Source organism: Rhinolophus sinicus, linkage group LG01, assembly GCF_036562045.2.
Source record: "Rhinolophus sinicus isolate RSC01 linkage group LG01, ASM3656204v1, whole genome shotgun sequence".
Lineage (NCBI taxonomy): Eukaryota > Metazoa > Chordata > Mammalia > Chiroptera > Rhinolophidae > Rhinolophus > Rhinolophus sinicus.
In genome coordinates this window covers 47,981,593-47,996,399 of record NC_133751.1, presented here as the reverse complement: position 1 = coordinate 47,996,399, position 14,807 = coordinate 47,981,593, and the positions used below count along the sequence as shown (strand labels likewise).

At 46.6% G+C, this 14,807-nt stretch overlaps 1 protein-coding gene and 1 long non-coding RNA gene across 2 annotated transcripts; one reads left to right on the top strand and one right to left on the bottom strand.

Annotated features, from left to right (window-relative positions):
• Positions 1-25: 25 nt before the first annotated feature.
• On the top strand, positions 26-8,375 carry LOC109449520 (uncharacterized). Its single transcript, XR_002137721.2, has 2 exons — positions 26-328; positions 5,569-8,375. It is a non-coding gene; the product is annotated as an uncharacterized LOC109449520 (long non-coding RNA).
• EIF2B5 (eukaryotic translation initiation factor 2B subunit epsilon) lies at positions 5,663-13,944 on the bottom strand. Its single transcript, XM_019735861.2, has 16 exons — positions 13,692-13,944; positions 12,455-12,579; positions 11,470-11,655; positions 11,201-11,378; positions 11,031-11,111; positions 10,679-10,756; positions 10,094-10,406; positions 9,039-9,184; positions 8,670-8,811; positions 8,448-8,549; positions 8,159-8,266; positions 7,887-7,977; positions 7,481-7,604; positions 6,777-6,902; positions 6,257-6,367; positions 5,663-6,084 (listed from the first exon to the last, which is right to left on the bottom strand). The coding sequence occupies exons 1-16, from the start codon at positions 13,887-13,889 to the stop codon at positions 6,025-6,027; spliced, it is 2,169 nt and encodes a 722-aa protein (XP_019591420.1). The 5' UTR covers positions 13,890-13,944; the 3' UTR covers positions 5,663-6,024.
• Between the last annotated feature and the right edge of the window lie 863 nt (positions 13,945-14,807).

Sequence of the window (14,807 nt, the reverse complement as noted above, 5' to 3'; positions counted from 1 at the left end):
GGCCCCGGCGCGACCCCGCCCCGGCGCGGCCCCGTCCCCGGCCCCCGCCGAGCCGCGCTGGCCTCGCGGCAGATGGCCTGGCTCCGGGCCGGGCCCCCAGGACACCCCGCCCACCCGCCGGGCGGCGAGCTCTGACTCCTGCGCTCCGGTCCCTGGCCGGCGAGAGCGTGGCAGCCGTCGCCCAGGGCCCCAGAGATGGAAGGATTGATCTCACCAGGATGATTGCGTTCTTGGACTCTTCAAAGCCCAGGCTTTGGACCCAAGGGGATCGGTTCTCCTCGCAGCTGGGAAGGGGTGTAACGCAGGAGGGTCTCTTTGGTCCCCAGAGGTAGGTGGATGGGGGTTCTGACCAAGTACCACTGGGGAAAGTGATCTTGACATGGACCTTTAGGGTCTGTTAATAAGCATAAACTGTCATCATTGAGTCTACCAAATTGAGCTCCTTGAGGACACAACAGGATCGAGTGCTGATTCCTTCTAACCTCAGTATCTAGGTGCAACGTAGTGGTGGTTTAATAAATGGATTGAACGCAGAATGAGTGCAAGAATGAAGATGGGTACATTACTGGGACAGTAAGTCTCAAACCAGAAGTAGGTATAATCATTTCTAACAGATCTCCTTACCCCTTAGCTTTAAATTTGTTTAATAAATATTGAGTGCCTACTATGTACAAGACATACTGCATGAGCTACAGCAAATACAAGACAGGTAATGCTGCCCGGGACCTTCACTTATTTGGAAAGAGGCTTGTAAATAAATAACTTCAAAGTGACAAGTGCTGTGAAAAAGATAAAATAGAGTGATGTGATAGTAACAGGGGAAAGAGAATTATGGGTGGTCAGAGAAGGCCTCTTCCATTTGAGCTAAATCCTAGAACTAATGAGAAAGCAGCTATAACGTCTGGCCTGGGGGAAGAGCATTCCAGGCTGAGGGCACAGACAAGTCTAAAGGCTCAAGGCAGTAACAAACTTGCCAGATTTGAGGAACCACAAGAAGGCCGCTGTGACTCCAGGGATAGTGTTAGATGAGGCTGGGAAGATAGCCTGGGACCATCTCACATAGGTCCACACAGCACCAAGTGTGGGCTCCTCCCACTCCATTTTGTACAGTTGCCAAATTAGCGTTTCAACAGGAAGTACTTCTTCAGATACCTCTTCTGCTCAGAAACCTCTTCACATTCCCTAATGCTTTCCAAATATCCTGATCATGATATCCAAAGCCCTCCATAATCTAACCTTTACCTACCTTTGCAGCCTTTTTTCATTATGCCCTATCTAAAATTTTGACTTCAGCAAATCAAACTATTTGCTAGCCCCTGCACACATGTATGTTTTTATTTCATACCCTTTACTTTAAATTTTTACCAAAGCAGTATGTGTGCATAGTCAAATAGTATTAAGAAAATTTTTAACAGCAGTCCTCTGTCCCATTTCCCGCCCCACCCCAGTATACTTTTTTAGTTTATACTATCTCTTGAATTATGCATTCTAGACATCGCTTATTGATTTCCAATCTTGACTGATGGATTTCTTTTTCTTCCACCTCCCCCTAACCTCTTAAAATAGTAAAATCCCACTTTTTTAAAGTCAATATAGTGCTTAGTATTGACATTTTGACTATGAATAAATGCTTCCTTTACAACTTGTTTCTTGTCATTAACCATTGCCTTGCCTTTTCGTTTGCTTTGTTTTTTATGTAATATGGTGTACCTATCTATTCTTTCCACATAATCTAATAGTTTCTCAATACATATTTTGTTAACTCAGTCAAATACAGGCATATGTCAGAGATATTGCGGGTTTGGTTCCAGACCACCATAAAGCAAATATCGCAAGTCACACAAATTTTTTGGTTTCCCAGTGCATAAAAAAGATATGTTTCTATTATACTGTAGTCTGTTAAGTGTGCAATAGCATTATGTCTTAAAAAAAAAACAATGTACATACCTTAATCAAAACACACTTTATTGCTAAAAAATTCTAACCATTATCTAATCCTGTTGAAAAAAATGGCACCAATAGACTTGCTTGACGCAGGGTTGCCACAAACCTTTAATCTGTAAAAAAACCCCCAACAAACCCAGAATGATCTTGAAATGCAATAAAGTGAAGCTCAATAAAATGAGGTATGTCTGTATGTTAGATAATCTATCCCTTTTCTTCCCTGGAGCCTTCAATTCTGTTGCTCTGATCTGCACTGTTGACTATCTTGGCTTGTGCACAGCAGCCATTCCGGGACTTCTCTGTATCATACTTAAAATTCCCTTTACTTCTCCGTGTTGGATCCTCATTTCCTAGACACTTTACTCCTTTGCTTTAGGAAAGCACATTCTTGGTAGCTTCCCTTGAAAGCATGGGAAATAAATTTTTTGAGAACTTGCAAATCTGAAAATGATTGAATTAAAAGTAATTTATCTTCAGAATTTTGAAGGCATCACTCCACTGTCTTCTAACTTCCAGTGTTGCTATTAAGTGGTCAGTTTCGTCTCTTTATTATCCTAAACCTTTGCACACGATTTGTTTTGAATTCTCTGGAAGTCTTTAGGAAGTTCTCTTTATCCTTGGGTTCTGAAACTTCATGGTGATATGCCTTGGTGCTTATTCACTGTGCTAGGCACCCTTTCCATCTAGAAATTCAACAGTATCTTCTTGAATTATTTAATAACATGACTACCATTTCCCCCATTGCTTCTGCAACTGTTAGATGTTGGACCTTCAAGATTGATCCTTAATTTTATTTTCTCCTTTATCATCCATTCCTATTTTAAAATGATTTCACCTTTTTGCAAGATTTCCTTAATATTATTTCCAACCTTTCCCCTATCCAATTGGATAGGTAAAATATTCACAATTGAAAATTCAAGAAGTATATAAGGATGGATAGTCTCCTTCCTGTTTGGTTCGCTGGTCCTCCAGTTCTCAGCAGAAGAAAACGATTCACTTATTTTTAATTTCTAAGAACTTTTTTTGTTCTCCAAGTCTTCCTTTTTATAACACTTTCTTCATAGACACAGTATTTTTCCTCTTTGAATTTTGAAAATAGCTTCCCCCCCAGGTCGCAACAAGTTTTCAAAAAGCTCCGTCTTGTCAGTTTTCTTGGTGTCAATTTTTTGGTCTCTGCCTTCCACACTGGAAGTTTCCTCAAATATTTGATGGCCCTTGGCAGTCTATTCACATTTAAGAGATACTGGAAAGCTGACTGGGAGCTGTTCACGTACAAGGCTTATTATCTAACAGGTTTACTGTAGGGTGATCAAGTGGGTAAAGAGCTTTTTTCGAGGAAACAAAAAAATGTGTTTGTAGGCTTTTTCTGTAGTTGTTTGCTTTTGCCTGGGGACATAGATCAGTGTGTGCGGATATTTAGAGCCCTAATACTCATATACTTCCACTTAATCCTTCATTTTCAACCTAGCTCCTCACCCCACCCCCACCATGTCTGTTGTTGAGTCTAGAAGCTCTAGTAATTTACATTTTCCCTGAGGTTCTGAAATATCATGAGGTTCTGAATATCATTCATTATGCTGGGCACTCATGGGCTCTGTCAGTCTGGAAACTCATGATCTTAGGGTTTAGGAAACGTTTGTATTTCTTTGATAATTTCCTCCCCATCGTTTTTCCAAAGGCTAAATCTCCCATTTCTTGCGGGGGAGAAGTAGGGGTAGTCACCCTGCTGGATCATTTAAGGTGGGGGTGGGGAGGGCTTTTTCTTATACAGGTCTTTGTCTGACTCCCCTCCACTCGATGCCTGTTCTCAGACCCAGTCTTTACCCTCTTCTGCTGAGCCTTTTCTGGGTTCAGAAGGGCATGTTGGTTTGCTTGTTAATAGCCACCTCAGTAGGTAGAATCCATTTCCTTCTGCTCTGCTAAGTCAACTCTTCCATTTTCATTTTCCAGAATGTTGATCTCTCTTTCATTGTCATCACCTACTTTTCCTTATCGAGTCACATGCCTTTTAAAAGTATCCTTTAGTGGCATATGAATGGGGTTTTGGAGGGAATAAAAAAAACCCATGTGTTTAATTTGCCACATTTAAATGGAAATCCTTTGCTTTGCTTTTAATGTTCCCTTCTACCGTTTTGGGTCACTCAAGCATCACAGTCCTGTCAGCCTTCCCTAATCACAACTGAAAGGATTCTCTTCTTCCTAAAAAAAGTTCTGTAGGCCACTCTGATCTCTGCTACCCATCAGGTACAAATCAGAGGTGCCCTACAGTTGTTTTAACTGCCCCTATTAGGTCCATGACATAACCTTCACATGCTCTCTAGGCACTAGATCCTGTATCTGACAAAGCAGAAACTGAGATTTACTAAGAAAAGTAAAAAGGCCAAATCCTGGCCAGCCTGGTTTTCTCTTCGGAAATATTCAGTAATACTCCTTTACACCTGAGTGTAGTTCAGTGTCTTCTTCCTCAGCCTTTTCCTTTCCACCCAACTGAAATGAAGGCAGGCAACCATTTTACCTGTGATGTCCAGGAGGGCCATTTGTTACCAGTAACATTTGCCACAGTTTAAGTGTCAATAGAGCAAGGGTTATAAGAAGGCAACAAAGAGCTCAGAGCTAGATCATATGGTGGAAGTGGAAGGAGGCAATGATAAGCAGTGATACACTCCAGCTCTAGAGTCCAATAACCAATCCTGGCTCTATCAATTACCAGTTATGGGACCTCTCTGACCTTTAGGCTCCTCATCTGAAAATGGGGATAAAGCCTACTTCAAAGGATTGAAGTGAAGGTTAACTAAAACATAGGAAAAGTTTTTAGCAAAATGCCTGTCATACATTACACACTCTCTCAATATTAGGGAAAAGCCCATTTTGCAGGATCTTCCTGTTTTTGGGATATCCGTTGCTGGCTTGGGGTTATATTTGCTTCTGGGGGCAATTTCCCTTCACTGTGACACTGACTCTACAGAAGCAGGAAGAACTCTGGATTATGAGGCTCAAATCCTCAAAAGTCATGAGACCTAGATCAAATTTCCTTATCTTTAAGATGAAGAGGAGAGGGCGAGCTGCGTGGCTCAGGTGGTTGGAGCCCCATGCTCTTAACGCCCAGGTCGCCGGTTAAATCCCCACATGGGACAGTGAGCTGTGCCCTCTACAGCTAAGATGGTGAACAACAGCTCTCCCTGGAGCTGGGCTGCCGTATGCTGCCATGAGTGGCCCCCAGGCAGTGTGAGTGGCCGGCAGCCGGCGGAGCGCAAGGCCCATAATACCAGCATGGCTGTGTCCTACACTCGACTGAGAAACAACGGCTTGTACCAGAATGTGGGGAGGAGAAGAATGGGAAAAAAACACACCCAAAAAACAAAGATGAAGAGTAGCCCAGCTTCCCTGACAGGACTAGTACTAGATCAATGGGACAAAGCATGAGGGATTGACAGGTGGTTATCAGACTTTACATATGCTTGGCATCATCACTCTCTGGCAGAAGAGTGTCCGTCTAGGTCTAGGATGCTCTGTGCAAACAGGCTCAGGCATCTCCACTACCCATGAGCCACCGCAATGGTCAATTAGCAAGGTACCACAGTGCCACCTAGTGGCCATGACACTCCTCTTCTCCCTCTCCCCCAGGTGTCAAGGAACAGCTGTCATGTCAGAGGTTCAGAACTCTTCAGTCACCTACTTCAACGGCTGCTCATTCAGAGTTGTAGAGAAACCAAACACACCCCCTCTCTCTTTTTTAATATTAACAAATACAAGCAGCAGAGAGGGCCAGCTGCTCTCTGCTGTCCCCCGAGGGAAAGCCAGAGCACAAAGCTGTGGCACTGGGCTTCCTCTAACTGCAGGGCCTGCCTAGATTGTCCTTAGGCAGAGCTTTGTTCCAGCCCAGCTTCCCTCATCCCAACTCCCCAGTCAGGATGCGAGGCACATGGTTGCTGGCGGTGGGAAGAATACTGTAGTTCCAGCCTCTGCTCCTTTAAATCTCGGCCAAGATGGTCGTCACTCATCTGCAACTAGCCTCTCATTTGTCTGACCCAGAAGCCAGGACAGCAATCAACCACACCCACAGGAGGAGGCAGTGCGACTTCAGTCATCTTCAGATGACTCCTCTTCTGCCTCTTTTAGCCACTGGATGAACCTCTGCAGCTGTAAGGAAGCATAGTGGAGAGCTACTGAGGGAGGGGCACATACTCGCCTGTTCTCCTTAGAGGATCAACAGCTCGAACAACCAGAGTCCCAGGGACCAAGTACCCTGCAGTCTGGGGCCAAGGGTCAGGGAACCAGACAGCCACTGTGGTGAGCGGGCAGCTGGACTCACCTGTTGGTTCTTCCGCAACTGCCGGCCCTTGTCAGTTGTATCCCTTTTGCTGTACCAGCTCAGGATTGTCTCCTCAGCCAAGATCTCCAGCTGGTAGAAAGCCATCAGTACCTGCAGAAGGCCAGCAGAGATCTCAGAGATGTCCAGCAAGACATAATCGATAACAGAGGACGAGGAGGAAAGATCTTAGCACCTCTTTCTACCAGGTCCTTAGCTTCCTTCTACACACTAAGCAGCTTCCTTCAAAACACACAAGAGTAAGCTGTTCACTCTGATACTGGAACAGGCATAACTTCTGAAACTATTGCTGGGTAGTGCTTTGCACACTCCTAGGGCAACTTCCAAATGGCTACCTTCCAGGCCTGGCTCCAAGCAAAGAGCACAATACTAGGGGTGGATGGTGCTGTTAACCAAATTCCATCCTGGATTCATGTCAGCCTCTGTTCTGTGTCTCCATGGAGGTCACCAAGGTCTGTTTCAAAGCAAATGCAGGACTATGAAGCTTTGTGGAGGTATTCACCTTAGCCATGGAAGTACCAAGAGCTTCATGCTCCAGGAAGAAGTCCTCAATGGCTGCCAATGCTTCCAAATGATCAGCTGCACGCTTTATGTAGTTCCTAAAAACAGGGCTCCAGGTCTTGAGCAGCTATGGAAGAAAGAAAGGAGAAGGGAGCTGAAATATATTCCTGAGCATGTACCTACCTAAACAGCAAATAAAATCAATATTGATAACATGGGTCTTTTATGATGTGGGAAGACAAGAGGGAGATGATCCAGGCCTTGTGGAATCGTGTCAGAAGGACTTGGGAGTTGTTAGCAGTCAGGGTTGGGGAAAAATAAGAGGTTCCTAGGGAAAGTGAAAGGGGGTCAGACCTACAGGCTGCCTCAAAATATCTATTTCCAGCCTAATGGCTGATCTCATTCAATCATGTAAATCATTTACAGAGAGTCTAAACGTCTAGGTCTATTCTGGGTATCCCTTTGGGGTCTGGTTTGGTCTGAATCCTGGAGTCTCAAAGGCCACTCAGGATTGACCCTAACTTGACTCCTCTGGACCAGCCAAGGCTGTTCTAGTCTAATCTGCTTCCAGAGGTGAGGAGAAAGGAACCAATCACAAGTAACACAATATCCCACAGCAAAACCTTCTACTCCTGATTTCTTTTAAAGTCAAGCACAGCAAGGACTCCACCCAGTCCCTGGTACGTAGCCCCAGTCGTTGCTCACGGGCAGCAGCAGAGCACAGTAGCGGTTTGGGTCGAGCCGGGAATCCATTTGCTGCAGCGGAAAGTCCAGGACCACGTGGCTCAGCACTTGCATCACCTCCTTCAGGCTTATGTTGTAGGCGTACCTGTGGGGAGACTGCGGTGACCCCAGGGCCTTCCCTGGTCCTCCCAGCATGCTGTGGTCTCGACTGTGGCAGGACACTGGGCGACAGCAAGTGAGATGGAACAACATGGAACGGGGTGGTTTTAGAAGGAGGAAGTCTATGCTGAGGCTACAACCTAAATGCTGCTGGCCTTGTCTATTTGGGGTGTCAGGGACACAGGTTCCTATTTGGGGAAGAAACAGGAGAACCTCTACCTGCCTGGGATTATCCCCGGGGAAGAAAATAGGGAGGGGCTGCTCTTACTTGAGAGAGTTGATTTCTAGGACTAGATTGTCACAAGAAATGTTCTCCTCCATGCCCCGCTGCAGTGTTCCCAGGACTTCGTTCTGGAACACTAAAATCAGAGCAAGAATAAGTTCATGGGCCAACATCACTCCAAAATGCATTAAGTCATCTTCGTCTGACTTCATGCCAAACCCTCCTGGGAGAAACACAAGTCTTTGGCTAGTGGATCCAGATAATAAACTGGAAGTTTTCCTCTTCTGTCCCAGGACACTGGTCCCCTGGCCACTCACCTTTGACGTCATCCATCTGTGGGGAGCCTGCCCGGCTGTCGAGCTCCTCAGAATCCATACTCCGCTCACTTTCAGTTTCACTCTCTTCTTCCATGTTGATTGTGAGTCCTGCAAAGCCACATAGGGTGAGAAAAAGGAAAAATTAGGAAAGAGTCACTGACAGAGAGCCATTTACCTGCCTTGTGTGCATGAATAAAGCAATGAACAAGTAGTCTGATTCGGAAGTGTTCACTCGCCTTCAAAATATTCTGATTTAGAAAGGGGGTGGCAGGAATAAGTCCTTGCTCACCCCACAGATTCTGCCGTGGTTCCTCCTCTTCCTCCATGTTCATGTCTGCAGCTTTCCAGAGGTAGCCCTGGCCTGCAACTCCCACTTCTGAGGGATTGTAACCTGGAAAGGCACTGATCTTTACCAAAGGCCGTGGAAGCACCAATCTCTCCAGAAGGAAATGATGGTTTTTCTATGGGGCAGAGACACACACAGATGCCCCACACCTGCTGAGCCTCACACCTTTCAGCTTCACTTTCTCCTTTTCTTGGTCAGCCCCAGAATCGTCACTGAACTGGCTATCATCCTCATCTTCCTCTGCATCTGGAGGGTGCAAAGAGATCACCGAGCCCTCAGGCAGTGTGATGTCTGGGCCCACTACCACCTAGGGGAGAAAAAAGGAGTGGGTGGCACAGATCCATTAGTGTGTTGGGGAAAAGTACATCCTGACAATGAGAGTGAGTTTTATTACTAAGCCAAGTAGAAGGCAAATGCAACCATTGAATTTGGACTCTCAGTTCAGGCTTGATTATAGGTGGGTATGGGCTCCTTCTGGCCCAGCATGACCAACACTCAGTTTGGGGCCTGTGTACAGTATGCAGCAGGTCTCACCTGTGAAGTGAGGACACAGCGTGGCTTCAGTGTAACATGTTCCTTGACCTCGGCATTGTCACAGAGCAGAGACTGATGGATCTGTGCTCCAGCAGCTACTCGAACACCCTGCCACAGGTAGGCCTGGTCCAGCACCACGTTATCACCTAGCTCAGGACAGGAAGGACTCCTGGTCACTCAGGGCTCCAACTCCAGACCAGGGCCATTCCTGGAAGACATGGCTGACTGATACCAGCACAGCTCCCACCCAGCTCGAATACTCCATCCTCCAGCTCACCAGAAACACCGTCTTCCCCCTCTAAGCCCAGGCCTGAAGATAGAACATTGCTCAGCCTGACCACCTCCACTAGGTTTAAAACAATTACACACTACATACAGGACTTAAGAACCTTCGGTTTCTAGGGATCCCTTGAACTCAAGAGCCTTATTAGAATCACGTCCACATTTAACCAAATTATTCCACCTCTTTTTGTATATTTTAGAATTAGAATCTTGTTCTTTTAAAGGGGCAGTTCCGTTAGAAGCATCCTAGTCCTACAACCAAAGTGAGTTACCCAGAAGCTAACTAGGCATTTATGGTAGAGTAACAAGAACACTGGACTTCACAATCAGAATACTCAGACTCAAGTCCCAGCACTGCCTCTTATTAGCTATGATCTTGGGCGAGACAATCTCTTTGAGCCAGTTTGCTTATCTGGGATAAATTATACCTACGTCACAAGGTGTTTGTGAGGATTAAATGAAATAATCTATACAAAAGCCCTTTGTAGACTGTAATGCACTAAACAGATGTTATTACTGCATGTTAATTATCCACTTGGTCCTAAATGTGAATACAGGGTACCCTGGAATGTGAAGAGTCACCCAATAAGAGGCTCCCAGACCACACATTAAAGCATCACTGTTTTTACATCCCTGTTCCCTCCTTTATTAAGGTAGCTACTCTAATTCCTAATTCTCAGGGACTATCCCTCTGTATCCTTCTATGGAGACATGGGGCCTCCCCAGGTTCCTGCTCTTAGGATGGCTGGCTTGACTTCCCCACCTGTGCTCACCAATGTGACAGCCAGGGCCAATGACACTGTTGGTGATGGAGCAATTGCTGCCAATGACAGTGCCAGAGCCCAGGAGCACATTTTCCTCCAGGACGCTGCCATGGCCCAGGCTGACCTCAGGCCCTCGGTAGATGTTGTGCCGGGAGTGAGTGCAGTTCTGGCTCGTGCTGTCAGTGAAGTTTGCCTCTGGAGTGAGAGGATAGACCCATCGGCGGATGACATCGGCACAGACAGCTGCATACATGTGCAGGTTGGAGACCCGGGCGCCATATTCCCTAGTTGTCACGTGCATGTGGATCTGGTTCCCTAGGATCTGAATGAAGACAAGGAAAGGGAGGTCACCTAAGCAAGCAAGAGAGGAAGAGTCCACAGGTAGAGCACTTTTCTAACCTTCTTAAGTTCCCCTCTGCCTTTCAATGTCACAGTCAAATGGCCTGAGACACTTCTTTGTGTACTGCTTCCCCCCAACCCCAGCTATCTGCCTCCCTCCTAAGGCTCAATAAAACACAAAAGGGAACCAAAAGTTATCTGCATGAGACAAAATCCTAGCCCTCTTTTAAAGAGGCAGTGGGAGCCTTTTCTTACCTCCTCATTCACTAGCAGGCCTCGCACAAAGTCATCCCGAGTTTGGTAATCAAAGTTGTCTGTAAAGAGTTGAGCCACCTATGGGGGGGAAGTTGGGTGGGGCCAAGGTTAAGTGCTGTTCTCTGGACGCAAAGATAAGCCCCCAGAGACCTATCAGACCCTATGATAGCGGGACATTGGCCAAAATCCCAAGGAGGCTCCCAATATTGGGGTCGAGATGACAGCACCTATTTGTGGTAGAACAGATACGAGAAAGAGGGAGAAGAAATACACCCTGGCCTTCTAAGGGAGCAATCACACACCCTCAGAGTTCTACTCTTTGGATGTGCAGCCCTAGTCCTGAAGAGGTCACCTGAGGAGAGCAGATGCTGATGTGACAATCCAGTAAATCATAGCGAATCTCCACGCCATCTCCACCGCCCTGGAACAAGCTCTGTGGGGAGAAGTTACAAGGACTTTAACCCATCTCTCTTGCTGAAGCCTGTCCCTTTCCCACCTCAGGGAACCTAGATACCCACACACCAGAGGAAAAGAAAAACGTCGGAGGCCTTGGGTCTTCTGGAAATGGAGAACCCGGTTTGTGGCACTATCCACAGCCACGACCACGTTGTCCTCATGGCAACGAGTTGGGTGGCTGGGGGATGACTCCTTGAAGATCATTGTCATCACAGATACGTTTTTTTCTAGCTTTCGCCTCAACCTATGAAGGATAGAGGGAGAGAGTTGCAAAAAAGCAGTCTTGGGGTTCTTCAGGTCACCAACTGTTGTCCCGACCATTTTCCCATCCTGACCTGTGTTCCTCTAGGGCTCTGGTAATATTGATGTTGGAGATGATGTCCCCATACACCAGCAAGAAGTCAGAGCGCACCAAGGCCTTGGCATCGACGTCACGGAGAACATCTCCCAGGGATCGATACAGCTCTGATGTAATGATTCGAACCACGTTGAGGGATGTAGGGCGGCACCACTTAGATTTCCTAAAGGAAGGGGGGTAAGGGGAATGAGTGACTCAAGCACGGAGATCACATAGAGCTTCCCTGTTTTTCTCCCCCATTCAACATTCACACTCCTTCTCTATGGCTTTTCTGGGTTCCTGCCAGCGTCCTCAACTTCAAAGCGATTTATGAACTATAATTAATGGTTTCAGCATCCTGTGTCACCAGTCTTGTTTTATGAGTTAGAGAAACATGGTTATTTCCTTTCCATATGACCCCTGTCCTCAAACATGGATTTGAACTCAAAATCCGCTGAGACTTAGGGTATACAAAGTATCCTGAGAACACACTTCTCACAGTCACTTTTCTCCTTCCAAAGTCCAGACCAAATTTAGAAACTGTCTAATGGAGATCATGCTAATATCCTAGTCTTTATTTGCTAAGCTTCCATAATTCCTGAGATTCACTCTTTTTCAAGAAGATTTCACCAAACATTTATTAAGTGCTTTCTATGTTTGGCACTGGGAAGACAAAGATGAGGACGAGCTCAATATTTAGAAGCTCAGTGGAAAAACAAATATATTACTCTTATAACTTCCGTATTAGAGCCATTAAATCAAAAGCAAAAACCACTGGGGACAAACTTTCTAAGTGAGAGTCAAATGTTATTCTTCAATTTTTGTCATAGCTTCAGCTGCTTTCTGATAAGTGAAGAGAATACCCTTAGACCTTATGATGGGATCTAAACAGACATTTTTCCCCCTCACAATTTCCCTTTTAGTTACTTGCATCCTAACAAAAGAAATGATGAAACATGGCAAGAAAAGTTGCAGGGCCTTACAGTAAATGTTCCTTGATTTGAGCAGCCTTCCAGCAGCAAAAGACAAAGGTTTCCTGTACACCTGTGGCTGTCAGAAATTCCAGAGTGTAGTCAATTAGTGCCACGTTGGCCAGAGGCAAGAGGACCTGGAGGGTAGAAGATGAAAAAAAAAAAAAAAGGTGAAGTCTTGAATCCGTGGGGGCCCTCTGTGTACCATTCTTTCCCCCACTACAACCACAATTTTCACTCCTGTATCAGTGTTTCCAAACGCTGTAGCTTTATCTTTCCAATTTAAAAGTAATCAGGCTTCTGCCTTTAATGTTCACGGCATGCTCTAAGCATTAGAGTCTAAGGTGTTGCAATTTGGATATAGTAAGCATAGAATCTACTTGCTTAGCGTCACCCAGCTTCTATAGAATAGGAGACCACCCCTGGCAAAGGAGACTACTGGACATCATATCTCCAGAAACTTAAGCACTGCTAAGGCCTTTTCCCCATAAAATTTCCTTCCTTGATTCCTTTCTAACAGTCAGGGGCTAGCAAGCCACCAATCACTTGTACAAAATGAACAGCAATTAGGCTTTTTTGGGGGAGTGAGGAACTAGAGAGGATTTTCCCTGATCTGAATGCCGTTTCCCCCTCTTTAAACCAGGGACTGCTGAATAACCAAGCAATCCTCAGGACCAGCTGAGTCCAATTTCCCAGTGTCTAGACAACAATACAGGGGCTGCTGGCAACCAGCCACTAAACCTGTTCTGTCCTCCTTTAGACAGATGGCACTGGCTGTCTAAAAAAAAAAAAAGGCACACTGTACAAGATCCAAAACAGCTGTTACTCTGGGATCAGACCAGTCTGCTCTTTTTTAGGCATATGACCTCCCTTTGGGAGGCAAAAGAGGGTGATATTCCATTCTTTCACCTAAGGATCTCTTTTTTTCTCCGCACCCTCCTCTTGGGGCGTTGAATCCCCGCGTGAAGGCTTCTCAAAAGCGTTGCTTTTACATTTAGCCCTCTGCATGCCTCCCAAACCTGAGGTAGACAGCACTAGAGCGCCCAAACCTGCCAGCCACTCACTTGGTCCGGCAGTCATCTGGGCTTTAGATGGTCTTTTCGCCTTCCTCCTAACTAGATAAACCCGATTTAGGGCAAGAGGGTGGACAAACGTCCTCCCAGAGCACGCATCACTAGGCAGTCGGAAAGATAACTTGCTCCAGCCCCCACCTCGGGGCCCTCTGGCTGCTCTCGCGCACGGCGCTCACCCGAGGCTGGTCCTTGGAGATGGGAAAGAAGCGGCGGTTGAAGCTATCCGCCACCAGAACTGCTTGTAGGGGCGGCGGCGGTTCCTCCTCCGCGCCTTTGGCTCCCACGCCGCCGCTGCCGGCTCCCGGCCCGCTGCCACTGCGCTTGTTGGCCCGACTGGCCACCGCACCAGGCGGCGCCACCACGGTGGTCGCCATCTTCTTCTCTCACGGCCACCACTTCCGCACGGAAACTGACACCGCACGCAGTAGGGGACAAAAAGGACGCAGTACGCGAAACGCGAACGACTAACGAAGGGAGGGTGGAGACCAGGAGAGAAGAGTGCGCACGCGTCTCGCCCAGGCGCCCGCCCAGTGGGAGGTCTCAGCAATCTGCAGCCAGGTTGGAGCCAGGCACCCGGCGCGGCCGCAGTGAACCTGACCTGTCGAAGCGCTGGGGGTGGGATCCCAGGGAGCGCAGATGGGATCTGCAAGTAGACTAGGCCTTCCTTTGTACATGAGATTCTTGCGGGATGATGGGACTTGTCTCTGCGAAGGGGCCAAATCCGTTCGGGATATGTAGTCTTCCCCTCCCAGGGCATGTTAAAAATAGTAGTCCTCCGTCATTCTAGTCTCCTAATGTGATCTGGCACCTTGGAGAGCTTGGAACCGTGTGAGACAAGCCACCTTCCCTCAGGGAACTCACAGTCTTCATAAACACAAAACGTGGTATAGTAGGGCGAATAGTAGTAATTCTCTTGAGCGCTGTTTGTGGCCAGAGATGAAACACGCATTTAATTCGTGACACGTGTCTGCGAGAACATTTTATTCATTCGTTTAACAAACATTTCTTGAACTCTGAAGGGGTGAGGATCACACAGCTAGTAAGTGGAAGGACTGGTATTGGAACCCGATCGGGGACTTCATAGTTCCACAATCTTTCTGCCAAGTTATGTGAGTGGTAAAAATTACTGTTTCGTGACGTCTTCAATTATTCATTCATTCATTCAGCCTATCAGCATTTATTGAAACCCTAATCTGTCTCAACCATAGTGAAAATAGGGGTGGATCCAAGAACATCATAAAGTTGAATAGGACTGGAGTTAAGCATCAAGCTTTCCAAGCAGAAGAGATTGT

Bases quoted from the DNA above. Each gene is read 5' to 3' on its own strand.
- EIF2B5 (XM_019735861.2), bottom strand. From the start codon at position 13,889: ATGGCGACCACCGTGGTGGCGCCGCCTGGTGCGGTGGCCAGTCGGGCC. The intron at 12,580-13,691 runs GTGAGCGCCGTG...TCTACCCTCCAG, and splicing joins TCTCCAAGGACCAGCCTCGG to GTCCTCTTGCCTCTGGCCAA. The intron at 6,903-7,480 runs GTGAGCAACGAC...TTTCTTCCATAG, and splicing joins ACTGTGCTCTGCTGCTGCCC to CTGCTCAAGACCTGGAGCCC.